This window comes from Camelus dromedarius, chromosome 1, assembly GCF_036321535.1.
Source record: "Camelus dromedarius isolate mCamDro1 chromosome 1, mCamDro1.pat, whole genome shotgun sequence".
NCBI lineage: Eukaryota > Metazoa > Chordata > Mammalia > Artiodactyla > Camelidae > Camelus > Camelus dromedarius.
In genome coordinates, this window is record NC_087436.1 from 12,310,987 (window position 1) to 12,325,132 (window position 14,146).

At 33.4% G+C, this 14,146-nt stretch overlaps 1 protein-coding gene across 1 annotated transcript in view; it reads left to right on the forward strand.

Moving 5' to 3' along the window:
- The window catches only part of TLL1 (tolloid like 1), a 183,610-nt gene that overhangs the window by 139,492 nt on the left and 29,972 nt on the right, over positions 1–14,146 (forward strand). Inside the window, exons 15-16 of the mRNA XM_031464184.2 lie at positions 925–1,085; positions 5,177–5,357. Of these exons, the coding sequence (XP_031320044.2) occupies positions 925–1,085; positions 5,177–5,357 (342 nt within the window). The remainder of the gene's footprint in view (positions 1–924; positions 1,086–5,176; positions 5,358–14,146) is intronic.

The following is a 14,146-nucleotide window of genomic DNA, read 5'->3' on the forward strand; positions in this document are numbered from 1 at the left end:
TAAAGCAATGTGGCTGTTATTTCTGTGGGACTCCTAAAAATAAATAGTTTGCATTTTAAAAATTTACCCAAAACATAAAAGTATAGGTAGAGTTTTTTAAGTATATTCATAAATATGGTAATATTTATATTAGTTGACATACATACACACATTTACATACATATCTATATATACACAAAGGCAATTAAAGAGACCAGTTATTTAGCTCAGCCTTGACTCCCTAGGAATTGATTAGGAACTGTGTACAATATGTGTTCTTTTCATTTAACTTGCTTTTGAATACCCTAATTTTGCTGATTTCACTATCAATAATAGGAAAGAGAGGTAAAATAAATAGTACTTTTTTTTTAATTGAAGTATAGTCAATAGCACATCTTTTAAAGGGGAAGAAAACCAGTTGTTAAATGGAGTATTTGGAATAACAAACATGCTCTATTTCCTATGGTTTATCTTGCCTACTAGCTCAAATAACTCTTTCCAAGAGTTGCTTGTCTTGGAAAAGAGAGTTTGAGGAACTAAACTTCTGATTTTAATCTTACTACATCATACTATATTGTGCTTTACATAAATCTTTTTACTAATTTTCACAACCACCATGTGGAATAGATATTATTACACACATTTGAAAGATAAGAAAACTGACCCCCAGTTTTCTTTCTATTGCTTGTCTACTTTAAAGTGATCTAAAATGTTGTCATGCAGCCGTCATTTGTTTGGCTCCAAAGCTACAAAATAATCCTTTATAAATGAGATGAGATGATTAAAATAGTTGTCCTGAAGACTAAGGAAGAGAGACTGCAACTTTCTAGATTTTGAAAAGTCCAGAAGAGAGTTGAAATTTAATGCTGGGATGTTTGATTATCAATGGAAAGGTGCTTAGAAGGGGATGACTTTATTTAGAGAAAGCTTTTTCTTTCTTTCTAGCGGCTTGTGGCGGACTTCTTACGAAACTGAATGGCACCATAACCACTCCAGGCTGGCCCAAAGAGTACCCGCCCAACAAACACTGTGTGTGGCAAGTGGTCGCACCAACACAGTACAGAATTTCTATGAAGTTTGAGTTTTTTGAATTGGAGGGCAATGAAGTAAGTGTGAATAATAAGTGCAATTTTTTATGTTGTGTTTTGGGAATCCCTAAAGGCAGTCTGGTAAACTCAAAAGAAAAAAAGAAAGAGAGAGACAGAGAGAGGAAGGAAGGAAGGAAGGATGGATAGATGGAAGGAAGGAGGGAGGGAGGGAGGGAGAGAAGGAAGATACATTTCAGGAGTACAATCGTATAGATGCTGTAGTCTTTCTTTGCTCTGTTTCTCATTTCTGCAACTGCTTATAATTCCTGTTGGCAATGAGTGATATTTTAGACTGTTTCTGGGCGATTGAAAATTCCTCAGGGAGAGTTTTTTATTTAGTGTATGAACATACAGCATTTTCCTCATGTATTAAAGCACTATGAAAATATTAGGGTCATGTCACGTAGACTTTTCTAGAAAAAACTAACCAAAATTCACTTGTTAAGTCATAACAAAATTACCTGTTCGGGAGAACCTGGTATATTTTACTTGTGAAAATGGGTATATTTTCACTATATAAGTAGTTTTTCACTATGAATGTGCTCATGGTTTACAAGTAAAGATTAATTTCTTAACCTCAGTAAAAGATGCGTTTAGTTGACACTGTCTTTCTTTTACAAAATACAATTTGCTGTAATAAAGATCCAGTTTTCTGTCATGTATGTGTCTTGGTCAACACTGGTTTAAGCCCAGAGAAAATGTATCAAATGTTTGTTTTCAGCTTTTCCTACTTTCTTTTGTTTTTCTCTTTTCTCCCACGTTCTTTCCCCCAACAACTTTTGTTCTGTGTTTATTTTAAAATGAACAAGATTCAAAACTTCTAATATGATAAAATTTCCTTCTAAAAATGATTTTTTATTTGATATATATCTGTTGAATACTTGCAAAGAAGTGAGAGAACAGAAATATAATGTATTGTGTCTGGGCAATAATGTTGGTAATATTTGTGGGTTTTATACCATAATTTGATCTTTGTGTATGTATCTATGCTTCTTTTTCCTCCCTCCTACTTTTTCTTCTTTCTTTTTAATTAATTTTTGAAAATTCTGCTTGTAGTAGTCAAGGCACTTCTGTGCCTTTTTTCATCTCTTATCAATGGCTTTGAGGTAAAAAGATGTTGCAGACTTTTGTGTTTCCTTAAAGGAAATTCAAGTCTGAAGTGTCATGAACTTGTATTTCAAAGAATTGTAGAAGTTTAGAGCTCAACAGACCTTTTGAGATCTTCTTTACATCATGTGTAAGTTTTATGATGGGAAAAACTATAATTTATATTTCTAACATATGTTACCCACATGACACATCATTTTTCTTTAATAATTATCTGAAATTTGGGGGAATATTAAAATGAAGAAAATATTTTCATAGTAATCTTAGAAAAGGTTTCCTATGAGCTACACTTTTTGAAAATAGGAATCTTCCTGATAGCTCTGTGATATAAGGTGAGCTAAGCATTGAATGGCTTCTACTTCCTCAGTTTCCCTAAAGCTATTAGTTGTGTCAGAAATGACTTTTTTAAAAAAAAATAAACTGTACTTCAATTAAAAAGCAAACAAACAAACAATGTATTTAAAATATGGGCAGAAGAACTGAATAGATATTTTTCTAAAAGAGGAAATGCAGATGGCCAACAGGAACATGAAAAGTTGCTCAACATCACCAATATCAGGAAAGCGCAAATCACAGTGTGATATCATCTCATACATGTCAGAATGGCCATCATCAAGAAGAACACAAATAACAAATGTTGGCAAGGGTGTGGAGAAGGGAGAACCCTTGTACCCCATTGGTGGGAATGTAAGTTGGTGCAGCCACTATGGAAAGCAATATGGAGGTTTCTCAAAAAATCTAAAGATAGAAACACCATATGGCCCAGCAAGTCCACTCCTGGGCATATATCTGAGAAAAACAAAAACATTAATTAAAAAAGATAAATATACTCATTTCAGTGATTTTATTCTTCAACTCTGTTTGGATATTCTGTATGTTTTCCAGTTCTTTGCTAGAAACTTCACTCTGTACATCTGTGCTCCTTTGAGTTCTCCCATCATCTTGGCCATCATTACTTTAAACTCTTTCTCAGATAAATTGCCTGTCTTTTCATCACTTATTTCCTCTTCTGGTATTTTATTTTGTGCCTTGGTCTGGGAGATATTCCTCTGCTGTCTCATATTGTCTGTCTTTCTGTTTGTATCTTTAGGCATGTTAGTTACGTTTCTCCTCTGTGGGAGACATCTTGTAAGTCTCAGCAGTACACGCCTCCCTTGTCACCCAAGGGCCAAGTTCCAGCCAGTCCCAGGGTAGAGTCTGGCCTGTGTCTGTGGATTCCTTCCACAGACTTTGGGATTGTTGTTTTCTTATTTCTGGTGTCTACCCTCTGGTGGACAAGGCTGGACTAGAGGCTTGTGCAGGTTTCCTGGCAGGAGGAGTAAGTAGGTGCCTGCCCACTGCTGGGTGAAGCTTGTTCCTGGCCCTCTGGTGAGTAGGGCCTTGTCTAGAGGAGTCTGTGACTCAGGAAGTCTGCTGATGGGTGGGGCTGTGTTCTCACCCAGGATGTTATTTGGCCTGAGGCTTCTCAGCACTTAAGCCTAGGGCCATTGTATGGGGCTGGGTCTTGGTGCTAATGATCCAATCAAAATGTCAGCCTCCAGGAAAGTTCACATAGATGAACAGCCTCTTTTGGAATGTCTACCACCAGCTTTTATGTCCCCTGGGTGAGCCGCAGCCATCTCCTACCTCCCCAGGAGACTCTCCAAAGCCAGCAGGTAGGTCTGGCCCAGGTTCCTATGAAATCACTGCTTTTCCCTTGGACCTGGTGCATGTGAGATTTTATGTTCACTTCCCAAGAGACTGAAGTCTCTGTTTCCCCCTGACCCATGGGGCTGCTGGAGTTAAGCTGCACTGGGCTTCAAAACCAGATGTCCTGAGGTCTCCTCCTCCCAGTCCTGGAACTCCAGGCTGGGGAGCCTGACATGGTGCTTAGAACTCTCACTCTTATGGAAGGGCCTCTGCAATTTAATTAGCCTTCAGCTTGTGGGTTACCCGCCCAGGGGGGTGTAGGGCCCGATTATATCATGAGCACACCCCTCCTACTGTCCTGCTGTGGTTCCCTCTTTATGTTTCCAGTGGAAGATCTTTTTTGCTAGGGTCCAGTCTTTTTTTTTTTTTTTTTTTTTTGATGATTGTAAAAGCAGGCAGTTGTGGTTTTGCTGTAGTCACGAGGAGAGACAAGCTCGTGGTCCTAGTACTCTGCTATCTTGACTGGAAATCCAGAAATGACTTTTTGATTCACTAATCGATAGATGTTCCTAAGAAGGGTAGAAGTTTATATATAGGAGGAAGGAAGCTAGATGGTTTTAAATAAGTGGAGCATTGTGTTTGAAAGCCTTTTCCTCATGGTAGCAGTCTTTATTCATGGAAGGAGTCTGTACGAACTCTATAACGTATCCTGGAATTCTTACACTTATGATGGGGTTACTGTATGGAAGGCTGTTAACAAAATTCTGTGTATTTTCACAGTTTGAAGTCTTAGTTTTTTTATTTTTTTTTTAAGTAAACGCATGAGCAAAATCTTGACTTACAGAATACTGGGTTAAGTTATAACATCATTGTCTTATTCATTATATTGACATCCAAAAGGAAAGTAAATATCAAACAACTTCAGTCTTGGTAACATTATCCTATCCAAGTAGAAAGAAAAAGTATTCCATTTTTCCAGCAAAATTTAGTTTATTTATCACCTGATCAATATCACAGAACCAGTCATTTGAGTTGACATACTGCAAAGTACACATCATGCCCAGAGTTCAGTCATATGCATTGTTAAACAAATATTCATCTCAGTTTTCCTTAACTCTGTATTTTTTGGAAAAGATGGCTGCTGTAAATACACATATATAAGCATATATTTGTATACACATCTCTTGGATATATACTCTCATGCTGTCTGCTTCATATTTGGACACTTTTCTTGATTTTTGTCTTTACCTGTTAAGCCCAGTTTGACTAACACAGGAGTAGAGAGAGAAAAACATGATAAATTTTTCAAAAATAAATGTCTGTCATCTGATGTTTTCAGATCTGGTGATTACAGTAACCATGTTTGTTTCTAGGTTTGCAAATACGATTATGTTGAAATTTGGAGTGGTCTTTCTTCTGAGTCTAAACTGCATGGCAGATTTTGTGGTGCTGATGTGCCCGAAGTGATCACATCCCAGGTCAACAATATGAGAATCGAATTCAAATCTGACAATACCGTATCCAAGAAGGGCTTCAAAGCACATTTCTTCTCAGGTATCGATTTTCTCCTGCTGCACATGTATATTACGGATTTTCAAGGTGGATTGGCTTAAATTGTATGCTATCGATTCTTTATGGTTTTTTGTAAATTAACTTGGAGGTGCATAGAATGCATGAACATTTATCCTAGTTTTAACAATTTTCTACTTAAAGTTAGGATATTAATAATAAGGTCCCTAATGAAATGCAGCTGTCAAAAACTTGAATCAGATAAATTCTAGCCAAATATTTCAAAGGCTAGTAAAAAATAACAAAATTATTATGGTAATATTTTCATACAATGACTTTACTCTTTATAAGAGGATGGGCATAGTGATACTAGACTTTTTCAAAATAATTTCTCTTTGTTTTTGGAATATGTGTTCCCATTTTAGCAATCTATTTTTTATTCTTACTGCTTAGCAGCATGGTTCTTATTCTTCTTCTTATCATATTTTCATTCTTATTAGGTAGCTATTAAAATCATACTTTACCTCATCACTATAGAAATAATTGCAACAAGAAACCTAGAAATATGAAAATTATAATTTTACTAAAAACAATATATTATCAGATATAGTTAGCAGTTGACATGTGTTTGTTGGAATTTAATGTTTAGTTGAACCAACTTATGGTAAAAATTCCCTCTTAAAGAGGTGAAATTTGTTTAAAGGCCCCTAAATGTTAAGAAAATAGATAGAAACATCAGTGAAATTCCCTTATTTTCCCAATTTCAAAATTGTGCCTCTAAAAAATATTATTCTGAAATTGCAAAAATAGATAAAATTATAATAAGCCTTAGTATAGCAATCTGTTCTGCCTTTCACACTGGCAAGCAATTTAAAGCAACTGAATTCCAATTATGTTTTAATATTAGGTAGTTTGGATTGAGTTAATTCAAAGTCCATTTATTCCAGTCCCCATGTGTTTAAAATTAATGAGATTTACAATGCCCAGGGTTTGTTTGGGGCGTTCAGGGTAATTGAAGTTAATGGTTCACAAGTTCCATTGAGGTCTAAGTCATATATGAAAGTACATTCCAAATCCAATGAATTTTGGCTCCCTTGTTCTCATTCCGTCCCTCAGGTTTAATTGTCTTTTAAAAATTCTCAAATATAGTAAACAAACTAGTGGTTATCAGTGGGGAGAGAGAAGGGGGAGGGACCAGTGAGGGTGAGGGGACTGAGAAGCACAAACTACTATATATAAAATAAATAAGCTACAAGGATGTAATGTGCAGCAGAGGGAGTATAGCCAGTCTATAAAAATATTGAGGCACAATGTTGTGCACTTCAAATAACATAGCATTGTAGATCAACTATACTTCAATAAAAATAAATAGGTAAATAATAAAAAATAAAAACAAAAAGTAAAAATTATTCTCAGACATTCATTTAAGATTTATTATTTAAAGTAGAATTTTAATATTCTATTTCAGTGAAAGGAAGACTTTCTTAGACTTCAATATTCTATAAATTTCATGTATTTTACAAATTTTAGGTGATCCAGTGGTTAGAGATAAGGCTTCTCATCTTAGAAGCACCTAAATATTTATTTTAAAAATTGAAATTATAAGTTATGTAAATTTTATCATAATATTAATAGTTAGAATCTTTTAGTTATTCATTTAGTTTGATTTTAAAAAGATGCATGCTACATATACTGGTGACAAAGTATGCTTAAATTTAAAGTTACCTAAAATATTTGAAATTCATTCTCTGCTATTTCTGTTCGGGCAAAGATTTCCAAATTGCAGAGACAGGTTATTTGTCTGTGTCTTTAAGACAATAATACTGAAATGTAATTAAGTAAACTGAACAATGAAGTTCAAGGGAAAATTGACCCCCTAAACTTGCTTACTGTAGCTGTCATCCTGAGAACATATTATGCATACATTAACTTTAACAAATCAAAGTAAAGCTGTAATATTCTTATTGTTATATTCATTCGACAGATGAAGCCACTGAGAGGTTAAGTAAACTGCTCAGTGTCACAAAGCATTTAAACCTGTTTGTCTTAGTGTGTTTTAACCATAAGAGCTGATCATGCTCTTTGCAAATGGTGTTAGTTACAAGTTACACTCAACATATTTGGGACCTGGAAAACAACAGATACACTTTTCACTTCTTTATTAGATTGTTATTTTGTAAAGTCCAAGATAAGTAAGTATAAACTTTCAGTGTTTTCTTTTTGATTCATTGAAAAGTCTTGGCAGTTTTTCAAATTCATGTTTAAAATACTGTAGACCCAGATAAGTAATTAGATCTATTTCACATTTAAGCTCTTGAGAGTTTCTGTTAGTGAGGAAGATGTTTGCTCAGAAAAAGGAGAGATAAAAACATATTTGTGCAACAGAGCTTGTGTGGTACAACAGAGAGAGGGCAAGATTATTGAATGTCCTGATTATGATCATCTTATCAAATCATAATTTACAAAAGATCACCCATTTTAGTGTATAGGTTCTATTCACATTTAAAATATTGTTTTAGAAAAAATAAAATAAAATATTATTTTAGAGCTCTAATAATGCTTTAAGTATAATATATAATCATGTGTTAAAAGTCAAATAATTCATCATATTTATTGGGAAGTAGGCATGTACATCGTGGGAATATTTCACAAACAAAATTGCAGGATTTTTTATGTTAAAATTCACTCAGGGGAATTGGTAAAACACATTACTGAGTTTATTGTGACAAACTCTTTAGAAATAAATTTAGCATAGGAATTAAGAGTTATTACAATGGCTATTCTATTTGCCTCAGAAATTCCATTCTTGGGACTCTTTCATAAAGAAATATTTCAAAATCTGAAAGAAAGATTTTCTATACACTATGAGAGTGACAGAAATTTGAAATAACATTCAAATTCACTGTGTGGACCCTTCACACCATAAAGATGGTTTAATGATTTCATGGTGTAAAAATGTAGTATATGGTAAAATATTAATGAAAATCCAGGTATAAAGTTATCTGTGCATTCAGCTAAGCATGTGGGTGGGACAAATCTGAAAGTGGCTATATAAAAATACCAAGAATGTTTGTGTTAAGATGGAAAGAGAGTGCAGTGTAGTTTTTCTCCAATTTTCTCAGTTTTCATCTAATTTAAATATAAAAATAGCTTTAGAAGAAAAACATATCATATTTCTACCTGTTACCCCAAATATTTTCTAGACTTGAAAACATTACCTAATAGACTTTGATCTCTGAGAATGAAGAAATTTTTAAATTTATCTATTTATTAATTAGTTAATAAATATTAATACAAGTGTTTTGAATTGAGTTAAATTTTATAATTTTTATTTTTATAGTTAGTTTATAATATCTTACAGAAAATTTGGCAAATGTTTGCTAGATTGTGTGTGGTAATCCAGAAATATTTTATGAGACTTACTCTTAAGTGGCTTTGTTTGCAACCAATGTTCTAAAAATTTTAGAAGTGGTTTTGAATATATGAAAACATAACGAGAAAAATAACATTTAACTATTTTTCTACATACTTCTTCCAAGAACTATTATCAAGGAATTCAATTAAAAAAAAACAATATTTATTTTCAATGATTCCATATTACTTGGAAAGGAAAACTACCTAAAAATAAATTCTAGATTTCTTGCAGTTAAGTGATGCATCAAGGAAGGAAAAAACACAAGGAAATATATTTAGGTTTTTAATGAATACAGTGAAACAAGCAATAGCATTATTTTTAAAAATATAATTACATAATGAAATAATCATATTGAGATTTTAATTACTTTTGCACATAGCCTCTGAATTTAAATAAGTACTTTATAGACCTAAGAAAAGGAATTGGAAGAATGACTCTCAGAACTTATTAGGAGAATAATTAATATCAATTTCTGTCACTTCCATGTTCATCAAAGTAAGAAAATATCATATATAAATTCTTATTTAATGTCTTAAATTGACCATGAAAAGTGCTATAGCTTAAAATCTAGAAGTTACTGGTTTATACAGCAGAAAATCCACAGCTCCTCTACACGAGTCAGCATCATGTAGTATAATGAAATAATATCAAAGCAAATAAGGAAATTAAGACATCAAAATAAAGCTATTTGGACATGATACAAAATTATGTGTCAAACTTGCTAGGTAATTTAGAACATAATGGCATAGCATATTCTAAAAGATATGTGGTCCAACAATATATTACTGTTATTTTCTTTGACTGAAGGAAGTTAGTTTTTAGATTAACAATAATTACTTTATATGATAGTCAAGCCAAACTTCATTTTATATGATGTTGTATTTGAATAGAAGTATGCAAATCTTCACAGGTATACATGATATAGTTTACTAATTTTAAGTGATTAAACAAAGTTAACTGTATTCTACTCAGAACAAACTTATTTTTCTTAAAATGGATTAAACTTAAAGGAAATACTAGTAGGATTTTACATATGTAAAACTAGCAGCATTTGGGAAACTTGACGTGCGTGGAACAGTCGAACTGCAGTGTTCATTATTTGGGAATAATGTGACAGATGACTTCAGGCAGTGAGAACTGTGCATAGACGGTCCACCTTGAGGCAGCCCCATGGTGGTGGCCTCAGTGATGACTTCTGCAGTTGCCAGAAAAGAGGATTTGAAGGATAAACCTCTTTAATGACAGTCTCCCTCACGGGTGACTTAACGGTAATGTGATCGTTCCCTGATGGACCCAGGGACTGGTACAGTACAGAAATGCAGTAAAACCCAGATTTCTTGACTCCCAGTTAATTTCTGTCTGTAACAAATACAGAAGTCAGGTAAAATCATTTGTGCAGTTTTTTTACCTTGAAATTCAGGTGGTTTCAGCTGACCTCCTCCTCGTCTTACCCACCTTTCATTATTTACAGACATTTCTTACGTTGCTCGCCCTGTACGCCATTTCTCTCATGGAATGGTCATGGATGTTTTTAGCTCAACTTGATATTATTTTAACAAAACTTTAAATAGTAGTGTGATTAATTTCAAACAGTAACACAATTAAAACTGTCCTATGATTCTGAATCCTATTCCAAGTTTCATGATTAATGATATTTAAATATTTGCATATTTTGGAAAGAGCAAATTGTCTGTGTCATAACATTCAGTAGAGCTTATCAGCGCCCTTTGGAAGGTGATTATTTTTTCAACAGTTTTGGGTTGAAACCTTGTATGCGTGCTCACATGCATGGGGCGTATGTGTGTGTGCATGGCGGTGTGTGGTTTGTTTATTTTATATTTGAGCATTTATTGTATGTATGTCTGTTCATAAATGTTTCTGTTCCGGTGCGTGGAACCTTTACTTCTTTTTCCTACAGACAAGGAAGCTTACTGCAAAGAGAAAATTTTTATTTTTGAATCTTGCAAGAACTTGATACAGGTTGCCACTTCAGTTCTGTCCAGTATGTATTATTCATAGACTGATGGCCTCTGATAGCCTCAGAGATCCTCTGCAGGCCTCTGATGGGAAAATGCCACCTCCTTTTCCCCTAATAATGGACCTTTCCTTCATCTCACATGAAGGAATGGAAATCAGATATGCCCATTCCAAAGAAGGAGGCTAATTTCCATCTGCAAAAATTAAATGTTTTTATTTCTACTCAATAAAACATTTGTTTCTCTTACTAACAAAATCTGTTTTTAAAAATCCATGCCCACAGTATGAAAATGCTAGAAAATTTCAAATAAATCATTGATAGAATTCTCAATTGTTGAATTATTTATGCAGACATTCTGAGAAAATTTTGTAACTCTTCATCCTCCTTCCTTCTCTCTTTCTTTGGATTTTCATTGTTCAAAATATTTGTAGTTCGTGTCCTAAGAGGAGAAAAGGAAAGAAAGTGAAAGCAATCATGTTTGCTATAATTTTTTCCCAAGTGTGATGACCTTTCATAATAACAAGTCCAGAATATATTTGTGGAATTCGTCTTTTACGATCTTGCTATTTCTCATCAACATAGATAATCTGAAATTGCATTCACTTTAATTAGAATAGTTTTTTTTTTACCTTTATCCAAGCATGTATTTTAAAATAACTACACTGTATTCACTACTCCCTAGACAACTTAAAATATTAAGTTAAATACATAGCTTTCTTTGTCTGCATGATGTAAAAAGTCTGCATAATTTCAAGTATTTCAATGTTTACTGAAATTTTCTCTTTTCATATTGACTACTTGGCACATGCAGGCACAGTTTTACTTGCTACTTTCCTGGGCATGATGACTTTTCTGCTTCTAGTTACTGTTTTGACTTGTCCAATTTTGAATTTTAGCTAAGCTTTCAATTAGCCTATGCATATAGTCTAGCAGTGTATTTAATAATTCTCAATTTTCATTTGACATTGATTATATTAGGTAATGTTAGATGTAGGAATGAAGACAGGAAACGTTAATCAACTGTGAAACTGAAAAATAATAGATTCTTAGACAATAATGACTATATAAAAATCTTCCTTCTCCTCCTCCTCCTCATTTTCTTGTTCTTCCTCTAAAAATTATTTTTAAAGTATTATTTTTCCAGCACAATAGAAGGATGAATAATTGGCTACAAAAAAACTACTATTCAAGTATGAATGGCTTCATTTTCAACTTTATTTCACTTTATTTACCGTTACCACTAGTCAGATTATGTTCTATCAAATCCAAAGAAAATAATTATTCTTAGAAACATAACCTGGTAACTTGAGATTTCTGCTAAAATGAAGTTTAAATGTTAGAAATATTTTAGGTTTTGGAATTTGCATTATAAAATGATTACGGATTTTAAAAATCAGCAATATTAACTTATGTTCATGTTTTTCTTTAATGTTTTTATAGCGCTCATGTACAGCAGTGTAAACAGATCCAAACAAAAGGGTGACTCAGACATTCACTGCCCTGATAGGTCTGTCACTGAGCAACCTGTTTATTAGTTCACAGCAAATGTGAACTCACCTTCTCTAAACTAGTTTGCTTACAATTCTTAGATTTCCAACCAGTTCTCAGATATCTGGTTGACCTATAGTACAACCAAAGTTCACTATATCAGGTTTTGAGTTCACCAAACAATCATTATATAAACATTTGCATAGAAATATGTGTCTATTTTGGGGTAAGAAATTCTAGCACCAGAAATTTTTTAATTGGCTCTTTCATTTAATAATGATGAAGAATATTTCTATATCAACTCATGAGGAAGTATGTTTCCAAAGCATATTAAGTAAAGAGCCTCTGGAAAGGTGCAATGAAATAATACATTTGAATCACGTACTGCTTGACTGTCTGAATTAGGAAATGGAAGTAGCTGACAGCATGGTAGTAGGAAGTGGTGTTCATCAATCACCCATTCTGCAAAAGTCATTCACAGCTCATCGTCTGTAATTTTCACTGTTGATACATTTATGGTAATGAGACTTCCTAATTACTATAAATTTCTCTAAAATTAATTTAAAATTCTCTATAAAATAATTTTCTTTTATCTATGCTTGTTTTGTTTTTATTTTTTGGTTTTTTTTTTTTTTTGGTTTTTGGTTTGTTTGTTTTGTTTAGTCTCCATATTAAGTATTAAGAATGTGATGGAAGTGTTGAGGGCAGGTGAGAACAAACCAATCGCAAATATATTGATGCTGATATGTTCTTTAGAGCTTTGGGACTGCCTGTACATATTTGCAATATTTTGATATTGCCAGTGCATGAATATATTCCAGAAGAATTATGTGCTCTGTCATGTTATGTCTCCAAAATGGGAAAAACACTTGCATCCTTTAAAATTCCTATCAGATTCTTGGATTTAAAAAAAAAAAAATGTCTTTCTTAAACTTATCTCCATAGAGGGAATATTGATTTACCAAAAAAGCAAAAATAGAATTTGCTATTTGTGTCCCACCATGAGCTCACAAATTCTAGCTAGAAAAATCAGTTGACTGTAAATTTTGAATTCAGCCTAACCTCTGATGTGACTGCCATGTGTCCTTTTTGTTCTCTGTGCTGTGGGAGTGATGAAGGTCTGAGTGATGTGTCATCATATGTCTGTGTCAGGAGCAGAGGTCAGATTCAACTTTAATGGACAAGCCAGTCATGGAATGACAGTTGAGTGACATAATATGGTGACTGACTTCTCTCACTGATTGACTGCCTGCTAATATAGTGGGGCTTTTTTTTCCCTGCAGTAAATTTGTTGGCTATTTCTTAAAGCTCTTATATCCTATTCTAACTTTTACTGCTAGCACACTAAAAGCTCTTTTAGGGAATTACTTATTAATAAACTGCTGGAGTAGATTAGTTTAAAATATATAAATTAGGTTTCTTCTTTAGGATAGTCTAATGATGCCTTTTTCTGTCTTGGTATATTATAAAATGCCCAGATTCATTAATGCTAAGCATAAATGCAAAGTTAATGAAAAAATCAACTACAGTATTCATACTGAGTGATTTTTTTAAAAGTGGTTACACACAGATCTTGGAACCTTGTTTGGTGTCTGTCTATATGCCATGGTTAATATAGTGAAAGATTTCCCTCCACTTAAATGCCGTTTCTTGTGTTTATTCAAACTACTCACAATTTTTAATTTATTTTTAAAAATTGGCAATAAGTGGTTAGAAGTATTTGGGAAAATATTCTTTCATTTCCTCTGTCCTACTCAAAACTTTTCCAGCATAGGAGTGAAGACTACATGCCGTCATCCTAGTGCAAATGATCTTGGAAAATCAATTCATGGCACAAGGCTCCAAGCTAAACAAGGAGTGGGTAGAACTAAGACACGATACTTATTTTGGGGGGTGGGGTGTTTTATTTTGGAAAAGGGAAAGCTGTGACTAAGCTTACCCTTTGCCAGTGTT